Below are 9591 nucleotides of genomic sequence, written 5' to 3'. Positions count from 1 at the left end.
GGCCCCGATCTACGTTCAAGTCATCTCTTGATTCTCGTTCCCCTTTCTTTAAGCCATCATTACAGACAAAAAGCCTATGAAAATAAAATCTAAGTTTGTGTGTATTTGTGTAGGAAGCTGGAATATAAAAAAATTAGGGAATCAGATGTTCCATTAAAATGATTGGGTAATTACTACTTAGTTTCCTTCTAGGACAAGGATGAATTCCCTAATGATGGGTATTATAAGTAATTAGACAAAGCTGTTCACTTTTCAAAATGAATCATCAATCCTATTAATTATGTCTGTATTACACATTCTATTAAATTAGCACACATAATATGAGGCTTTCACACAGCAGAAGAGAAGCGTTATCATTGCACTTTAGTGACTTGATAATTTATCTGAAAGGAACACAAACATTCGTAATTACACTACTTTTAGTAGGATCACCCTTTTCAATTCTCTTGTGGTAAGAAAAAAGGCTACTTCACAAGGTGAAAGCAAGCACACTTTTCTTCAGGGGTTTTAGCACTAAAGAAGCAGCCAGATTAAAGGCAGATTTGAGGTTTTTAGAGATCCATATTTGACTGATTAGGGAGAACATTCCCCCAGGGAGGAGACCTGCAGCCACGGTGAGGTCAGCACTGTAGGCCTGGAGGAGGCACATGTGACCCCGGGAACAGATTATCTGGGTTAATAAGGAGCTGGGTTCAAACTGAGAAAGCCTAAAACAGGAGGCATTGAAAGCACTGGTCCTCGATGCCTGCTGGGAAGCAACTGGGGGCTTTATGACATGCAGAATGACGGCCTTCCTACCTTCTTCCTTTGCTAGGTGATCTGGATGGGGATGCAGGCTTTGCCACTGGGGCATCGCCAGTAACTGCCTGCAGGTGTGCTAGTGCTGCCCGGGCTTGGTGCCCTTACAGAGGGACCACACTGACGGGAAGCTGACAAGAGAATTAAGCCTGGAGAGGCCAAGGGAGCAAACTGGAGGGTCATAAAATCCCCATATCACAGTCATGAACTGAACCTGACTTCATATGCTTGGACATAACCTGGTCCTTGCTACTTGCAGAAAAGTAGGATGCATATAGAGGCTCCTAATGACTATTTCAGTAAGAAAACACGTATGAAGCCTAAGATGAACGCAAGGGCACAGCACACAGCATCACGCATCAAATGTTAAGACTCCCCAATATGTTCCCCAGAAGATACGTCATAGGTTTATACAGCACAGTTACACCTGTGTCAAGGGGAGGGGGTAGGTAGTAGTTGTGGAGGGAGATGTAACAGAAATCAAATTTCCACTCTATCATTATGAGCTCATATGAACCACAATTTAGTGAAAGTACTTACAATCTAACTCGAAATCAAAATCACAAACTGGGGCAAACTGGTATTTTCTTCCCCACACTAAAGATGAATGTATGGTCTAAATCAGGGGTTCCCAGTCCCCGGGCTGTGACCACTACCAGTCTGAGGCCTGTTAGGAACCAGGCCGCACAGCAGGAGGTGAGAGGCCGGTGAGTGAGTGAAACTTCATCTGCCGCTCCTGTCGCTCGCGCTACCAGCCTGAAACAACGCTACCACCCTCCATGGAAAAACTGTCTTCCACGAAACCGTTCCTGGTGGCCAAAAGGTTGGGGACTGCTGGTCTAAATAATGCAGGAATTGGAATAGGAAAATATGCAGGCAAAAGAAAAAAAAAAAAAAGACAACACAGAATGCTATGATATGCAGGTTTCTTTCCATAAGTTTGGTTTTGTTAAATTGGTTTTGTGAGAAAGAGAAGTGATTTACTGTTATCACATGGAAACAAATTTACTAGCTGAGTAATTTACTAATCGCGTATTTACCAATTAAGTAGCAAAACACAACAGGAACTTTTTTTATCTAAAAAAAATTAAATTTGAGGGTTTTCAACACACAAGAAATTCACTGCTGGGTTTTTCCTCTGAAGGTAATAGAATTCTCAGGCCTCCTGGGCCCTAGTTTCCAACTGTGATCCAAGTGCCCTTGGTTGATTTATAAACTGCTTCCTTTAGGACTAAAGTTTTGGTATTTAAATACAGTGGTCCTAGCTGGACATTTCCCCCTCCATCCACCAACACCCTGTCTGAAATAGTGGCCTGGTTACACCTTTCATTCAGGTCTCACCAAGGGCTATGCCACTTTCCAGATGACTGTTGGTCAGCTCTCTGAGAAGACATGTAGCAGTAAGTTGGGTGGATGCCTTAATACATTTTTGGCTCCATTTAGGAGCTACAAAGGTTACGGGTATTACAGCAGACCCAACGCTCCAGTCACTAAGAGGTGCAGCAACCGTATGTCCCGATTTACTAGGGACACTCCTGGCCTACAGCCATGGTCCCAACATAATTATTAACAGTCCCCACTTCACTCACAAAAGCATGGTTTAAAGAATAAATTGGATAGACAGCCACCCTATTAAAAGAAGAGAATCCATCTTTCACACATAGTTTTTAATATTCCCTGACCATTACATTGAGAAACTCAAGCTCTGTAAAATTCCTGAGACCAGAAATTATGCTTTAAAAACCTTTCCATCTCTTGTATACCAATGTGTAGAATAAGTCTTCAGAGGAAGTGGCCCCATAGAGTGGCCAGAGGAGCTGTCCTGATAAGCTTGAATGGTGGCCAATGTGCACCTGAGCGCCATTTATCGACTCATCTACGGGGATTGTTACAAAGCCCTGTGGCCAGAGGATTTCTCCTCCTCCTCAGGCATCACCCCAAATATATGCACTGACTTGCATCTACGAAGCACGCAAAAATCTTCAACAATAAATTGCATGATGCCTGTTGTTAATACAGCTTGCCTAATTTTTCACCTGCTAACTCTGATTACAGGTTCACAACTGGACTGAGATATGTCATTGTCTTTCACTTGACTTTATGAGCTTTACTTGAGACGAAAGCAATCAAAGAGAGTGAGAGCCTTGGGAGCAGGGACTGTGCCTGTATAAGAGCTGCCAGCTGTCTGAGCCTCGCCTTCTGGACTCCAGAACGGCATCTGGCTTGTGTCCATAGGACCAGTTTTGGTATAGACGTCAGGGGCTGATATACATATGTCCTCTGCTCACAAGATGTATCCCCGTGGGTCACATGAAGGAGAGGGCTCTGTCAGTTACTCAGGCCTCACTCTGTGTCCCTAAGCCCTCCACACGGACAACCACATGGTTTAAATAGAATCAATTAAGTGTTAGCAGACAGAGGAGTAATTGGGGGATTAAAATTAGTATCTGGTATTTAGCTGATCTCAAGGCAGTGGCAAGCTTAGGCACTAAGTGTACTCTGATATGGGACATGGTGTTTCTCTGTGGACAAAAGGACCACGGTCAGTAACAGAGTGAAGGAAGAGTTCCAATATTGAAAATTCTGAAATGGCAAAGGAGCCCAAGAGAGACAGCGCTATAGCATCATGACATCCTCAGAGAGCATTTCTTATTCTTAATATGCTTTATCTCGGGAACACATCCTCCATGTCTTTCCTCCACCTGATGTGACTACATTGATTCTATGTGGCACGTCAATCAGAAAAACAGATTTCAAAATTATTAACTGATCTAGGCAAATGGCTGTCAATGTAGATTTAGTGGTCACTGGGAGAAAGGAAGGATTTTTTTTCTTGGTCTTACCTATGCAGTAGGGACAACACTGGCCTTTTCTCAACACAGGTCTTTCACAGGATACTGAAGGGCAAGACTCAGAGTAACAGCTAATTACGCTATCCATGCACACGCAGCTGGTACACACATCCGGCTTCCAGGACTCCGCTGCCAGGAATATATCCCCTTCATCATTTTTGCAGTAACTCGGCACGCTGTCATTATGGGATGAGGAAGGCTGGAGAGGTTCATCTGGAAAAATGAACAGAAGGTCAGCAGAAAAAAAGATGCTGCAGGCCACCCACTGTGCAACACAGTGAGTTTCACTCTGTCCCATACAAAGCACGCTCGGTCACCAGGGCTTTGTGTGCCTCCTTAAAATGGACTCAGGGGCTTCCCTGGTGGCGCAGTGGTTGAGAGTCCGCCTGCTGATGCAGGGGACACGGGTTCGTGCCCCGGTCCGGGAAGATCCCACATGCCATGGAGTGGCCGGGCCCGTGAGCCATGGCCGCTGAGCCTGCGCGTCCGGAGCCTGTGCTCCGCAATGGGAGAGGCCACAACAGTGAGAGGCCCGCGTACCGCAAAAAAAAAAAGGACTCAGTAATGACACAGCACATCTGGCTCGGACAGGGTCTGGAGTTTTGAAACAAAAACAACAAAGACTACAAAAGATCTGTTGCAGAGATTCTGTTAGTTGCTTGCACGATATCCACTCTACCTTTCTTCCTTAATGAACTCCTGATTTTTAGGTCGGGGATGGGGTGGCTGAGGACCTGGATCACAAGGGGGATATGTCATGTGGGACCACTGCTCCCTCCTTTTCTAGTCTCTGGCAGAGCTGGGGGTGGCCATGTCACCTGGCTGTGGCTAACAGATTCACTGGCTAATCAGGGATTTCTGGGAAAGCTTTTACTTTCTTAAAAGAAGGGCAGATGTGAAGCTACCCACATGCTTCCACATTCTTCCTGCCTTGAATATGAGTGTGTCGCCTGTAGCTATAATACCCTTATCATACCTGTAAGAGAGAGGCCTTGATATCACTAAGACACTAAATCAATGGGGTCAACATCTGTCTCCAAGCTTCTCATAATGTATGGTAAAGAAACCTCTGTTTAAAAACTGTAGCTGGGGGGGCTTCCCTGGTGGCGCAGTGGTTGAGAGTCCGCCTGCCGATGCAGGGGTCACGGGTTCGTGCCCCGGGCCGGGAAGATCCCACATGCCGCAGAGCGGTTGGGCCCGTGAGCCATGGCCGCTGAGCCTGCGTGTCCGGAGCCTGTGCTCCGCAACGGGAGAGGCCGCGACAGTGAGAGGCCCGCGTACCGAAGAAAAAAAAAACAAACTGTAGCTGGGTTTTCTCTCACTTGCAGCCGCATGCAGTCCTAACCAATTAACACCCAAACGGATTTTCAAACTGTATGTAACACTTCAATGTTCAGGCATTCACATTAATGGCTGAAAGATGATGGGAAATGTAAATCACTCCTGAGGACGCACCCACAGAGAAATCATCTGCAAGACTTGTGTGCTTCTGCTACATAAATACAGACCAGAGGGTCTCCAGATCTAGTAACAACTTGAAACACAAAAGAACGTCACCAGAAAACCCAGATATCTCTTTGGGTCTTGCCATTCACTGAACTGACTTGAGAGCGGTAAGCTCAAGCAGAAAGCTGACTGGGATATAACAAAGGAAAGCGTAATACTAGTTAGTGAAGTTTCCTAGTTTAGAAATGTCACAATTGCACTGACAAGAGAGCACTCCCAACCACCTTTGCACTTGAGAGTCTGGAAAACGCCATGACGGTCCCACCCAGCAAACCTCTAAGAGAATCCTGTTTTCTCAAAGGATACAGGGTCAGAAGAATTATCATCCGTTCTCATAGTCAACATCATGAAGTCTGCTCTTTCATATACATGTAGCTATCACAGTGATGCAGAAGCTCTAAGTGTCCCATTTTCCTCCCATCTACCTCCTGAATACACCCTACAGCCAGCAAGTTTGATTTCACAAGAAGAGTCTCTTTGAGAAGCGGGGCAATCGCTTTACTTTGGGCTCTGAACCCAAAGTGTGTAACTGTATCTCCTACTGCCAGTCCTGAAGGCAGCAACAGCGAAAGAACAGCCATTGGTTCCATTGTTCCAAATGTGCTTCAGGTCCAATTTTAGGTAAGTTTCCATAGATCACATGCATATGTTGGTAAAATGGGATTACTTTCTCAGGCATCTTTTCTGGATCATCCATGTCCAGGGATAATTTCTTTTTAAGAGATTGACTGATGTTAACTTTTGATTTGGCTGGAAATCAGGGCAACTCACACTAGTCTACACGAGGCTCTGCAAATTGCCACGAGGTTTCTGTGTGTTATAACAGCTTAGCTCTTGCAAGCAACACCCAACCTGGTGTCTGAAAACTTAGAGGAGGAAGCAGGGACGGCAGCGATGGAAGCATGAAATAGTAGCTGAAATGAACATCCTAGAGTCTGGAGGGGACCCCAGGAGACACGGGAATGTGCCGGCAGAGCTGGAATGAGAGCTGCAGCTGAGATGCAGCGTCTGCAGGTCTTCAGCCCCCAGGGCAAGAGACTTCGGAGCCCTGCCTGAAGATATCATTTGGGAATCTTGCCCAGGCTATCTTCCTTCTTTGGGCCTTTCTTTCCATTTTTAGGAAAAAGTGAGACCCCTTCTTTACACTCTGATTCTAAATATTAACTCACTTGTTTTGTTTTTACCAGTTCTTTCACTGGTGTTCATTCATTCTTTTTATTTCTATAACAGAGAAATAAAAGAAGAAAAGAGGGATCTCTCTTCTGTCCTACGCTTCTTTCCAACTTTAAAAAAATCAAAAATGAAAGAGAATTTTAAAAGTGTGAAAAAAGAAGGAAGTGCTTTTCTATTCTCTGCCTTTCTCACCTTGGTGAAGTATCATCACCTACAGGGATGCTCAGTCTTTCTTCATGAGCCCACTCCTGTTTCTAGACCTTGCTCTAAACCAGGCCGGAGGAGAGGGGGAATTAAGAACAGAGGGAATGACAAGGCATCCCAGGAGATACAATCACCATGAGGGATGCAACTCTTCTAGTTGTACATATGTATCATTTTGGGACAACTTTAGGATGCAAGTATCCTAAGGTTAGAGATGGTATTTTTGTAGATGTGAAATACTCCATTTATCAATGCTGCTGTCGAAATTTACTGCAATGTGAAGAAATCAATGCTTTGAATTTTAAGACTTTTTATCGCTGCAACACAACTATGAATGGAAAGTTCAGAAAGATCAATGATGGGGTAGGTGACTGATTTTAAAATACAAGAGCATTCTAGATACAAACTTATTCACAGGTTTAAGTGTAACCTTCAGAATACTGATCTAGGAAACAGAAAGTCCTGACATTTAAGATGAAGGCTATCACTGAAGTATCTCTCAAGTTATATGTAAAGTAAGGAAGAGTCACCTAGGCATACGTTTATAAAGGAGAAGCCAAAGCCAGGCACACATGGGGTGCTTGTTCCTGTTTCTAGAGGGGAGGTCTCTGCTCTGCTAGAATCGGCAGGGCCTCTGCTCATGCGCACTGGCCTTGAGACCTGGCTCTAAGAAATCAGTCCTCGGCACACACAGGAGTCCCATTTCCAGGGAGCTCTTGTTCTTTGCCTGGGCTGAACCTCTGAGTCCAGTCAGGTGTCCCACCAATAAATTTGGGCCAACCCCCGTATTTGTCCTCAGATCCTCGGACAAGTGGGAACAGAGGTACTTCCCACTTTAGTTAAAGCTTCCTGGGTTACCTGCGCTCTTAATGCTTTCCTTTCCAGGCACTCCTCTCACTCTGTCATGATTTACTTAAAGGTGGAGTACTGGATTGTTCAGCTCTTCTTTTGCATTACTGCTCCACAGGATAGGAGTTGTGGCTGTTCTCATCAACCCCAGGATCCCCATGGCTCAATTCAGGCATTCCATAAGCACTTGTAAAATGAATACATTAAACGGATATAAATTCATGATCCCCACTGAAGAGACCACTCAGAGTAGTTTCCACCAGGAGGATGGGAATAATCATGGTCATATACTAACAGAGAAATATTAGGGTTTGTGTCTAAGTAAAAGAGTGATGATAAAAATATAGGAGGGACTAGGGTATATCCTAACAACATAATACATTTCTTATACTAGAAAAGACGTTGCACTAATTAAGCTTTTCAGATTAACATGGTTGAAAATTACGCCAAAGATTCTGTACTAAGATGATAATACCTCAGCAGCAGGGCATGATGACAACAGCAAATAATGTTGCTATCCCTACAATTTCCTCTGATGCAATTAAAAAATATCATCAATGTGAACCCAGGAAGAATTCTGGACATCAACTGCGCTGGTTACATAATGACAGAACAATAGATTCTAGCTGGCTGACTAGTTAATCCAATGTAAAAAAAGTAATACAAGGGCTTATGTTTTACTGAGCAGAAATACTCTAAGAACATACATTTAGAAGGTAAATGATTACTGATTTAAGTTGAAAAGATAAAAGACTGAGCAACAACAAAACTAGTGTGCTGTCAACTTGGTAATTATACAAATTAAGTCATATATTCTAGTGTTAATTAGAATTGCTGCTTGCGTTGCATAATCAGCAACGTATGTTTAAAAGTCTGACAAAATTTCATTATGTTTGTTTCATGACCATAAATTCACCTGCTAAGCCCAGATTATCTGAGAACTTAAAAAAAAAAGAAAACAATAGTACTCTTTGTACATATGCAGTGCTGGTCACTTAGTACTTCTGGATCTTAACTTAGTCATCACAGATTTGAGAAGGTGGGCATTATGTATCTTTTAGCGATTCCTCTGTTTAACATTCTCAAAGTATCTTCACCACCCTTACATATTTCAAAGATTTTATTTACATTATTCATCAATAATTGCTCTTCACATTTTGTAAAGACAAAGATGACTTTTCACATTAGCAAAATCATCTGGAATAATCTGGTACAGCAGGACTGTCTCTTGAGTCTGAGATGTAGGGTTAAGAAAAAAGGGTAGAAAGAAACAATTTTTTTTTTTTTTGCTGTTGTTGTTCAAAGTCACCTCAGGTGCAAGGCATATTGATTGCATAAATATGTGGTTGATAGAAAGGAATGAATTTAGAAAGCTGCCTGCCAGATGTTCCTGCCTGGGTTACTGGTGACTGGGTCTGGCCCACTCCCACGTGGGGCTCAACCCAGCCCACCGGTCCTGCAGAATGACAACACCCAGGCTGCAGGCCCTCCCCACCAGCCCAGTGCAACCCGAGGCGCAGTGCCGGTTACCTGGACACTGTGGGCAACAGGAGTCCTGGGTGCGTGTGGGGTTCTGGCAGAGCAGCGGTGGGCACACCTCTGTCTCACACAGCACCCGCCCGCTGTGGCAGGTGCACTGAGTACAGGTGTCAATGTGCCATGTTTCTCCTTCCACAAAGTACTCTCCCCCAGGGGCATGGCAAATGGAGGGGGTGCTGAGCTCCGGCTTCTGCACCACAAAGTCATCTGGGGAACGACACAAAATCCAAACACAAGAAATTATTCATCTGCAGTCTTACCAGCTTGGGAAGAACCTGGTGCTGTGGGCTTTAAGGGACAAAGAAGATGAAGTGGCTGTTTCCCTCAAGAACACAGGGAAGAAAACATTCCATGCACAGAAATATAAAGCAACACCAGAAGAGCTAGTTTCAGGAAGTGAGGTTCAAGTGGTTCCAGTTTGTCAACAGTAACGAGAGGCTCCAACGAGATAATTAAATCACAGGGGGCTTCCCTGGTGGCACAGTGGTTGAGAGTCCGCCTGCCGATGCAGGGGACATGGGTTTGTGCCCTGGTCCGGGAAGATCCCACATGCCGTGGAGCGGCTGGGCCCGTGAGCCATGGCCACTGAGCCTGCGCTTCTGGAGCCTGTGCTCCGCGACAGGAGAGGCCACAACAGTGAGAGGCCCGCGTACTGCAAAAAAAAAAAAAA

General features: G+C 44.6%; 1 protein-coding gene across 3 annotated transcripts in view; it reads right to left on the bottom strand.

The window, feature by feature from the left end:
* The window catches only part of CRIM1 (cysteine rich transmembrane BMP regulator 1), a 210317-nt gene that overhangs the window by 29317 nt on the left and 171409 nt on the right, over window positions 1-9591 (bottom strand). For all 3 annotated transcript variants that reach the window (XM_024753592.1, XM_024753593.1, XM_024753594.1), the window contains 2 exons: window positions 8913-9128; window positions 3642-3863 (listed from right to left, as the gene is read on the bottom strand). In XM_024753592.1, coding sequence (XP_024609360.1) covers window positions 3642-3863; window positions 8913-9128 — 438 coding nt within the window. The remainder of the gene's footprint in view (window positions 1-3641; window positions 3864-8912; window positions 9129-9591) is intronic.

This window comes from Neophocaena asiaeorientalis, unplaced genomic scaffold (assembly GCF_003031525.2).
Source record: "Neophocaena asiaeorientalis asiaeorientalis breed wild unplaced genomic scaffold, Neophocaena_asiaeorientalis_V1.1 scaffold171, whole genome shotgun sequence".
In the NCBI taxonomy this organism is placed as follows: domain Eukaryota; kingdom Metazoa; phylum Chordata; class Mammalia; order Artiodactyla; family Phocoenidae; genus Neophocaena; species Neophocaena asiaeorientalis.
The sequence above is the reverse complement of the archived record's forward strand: the minus strand, read 5'-3'. Positions and strand labels throughout refer to the sequence as shown.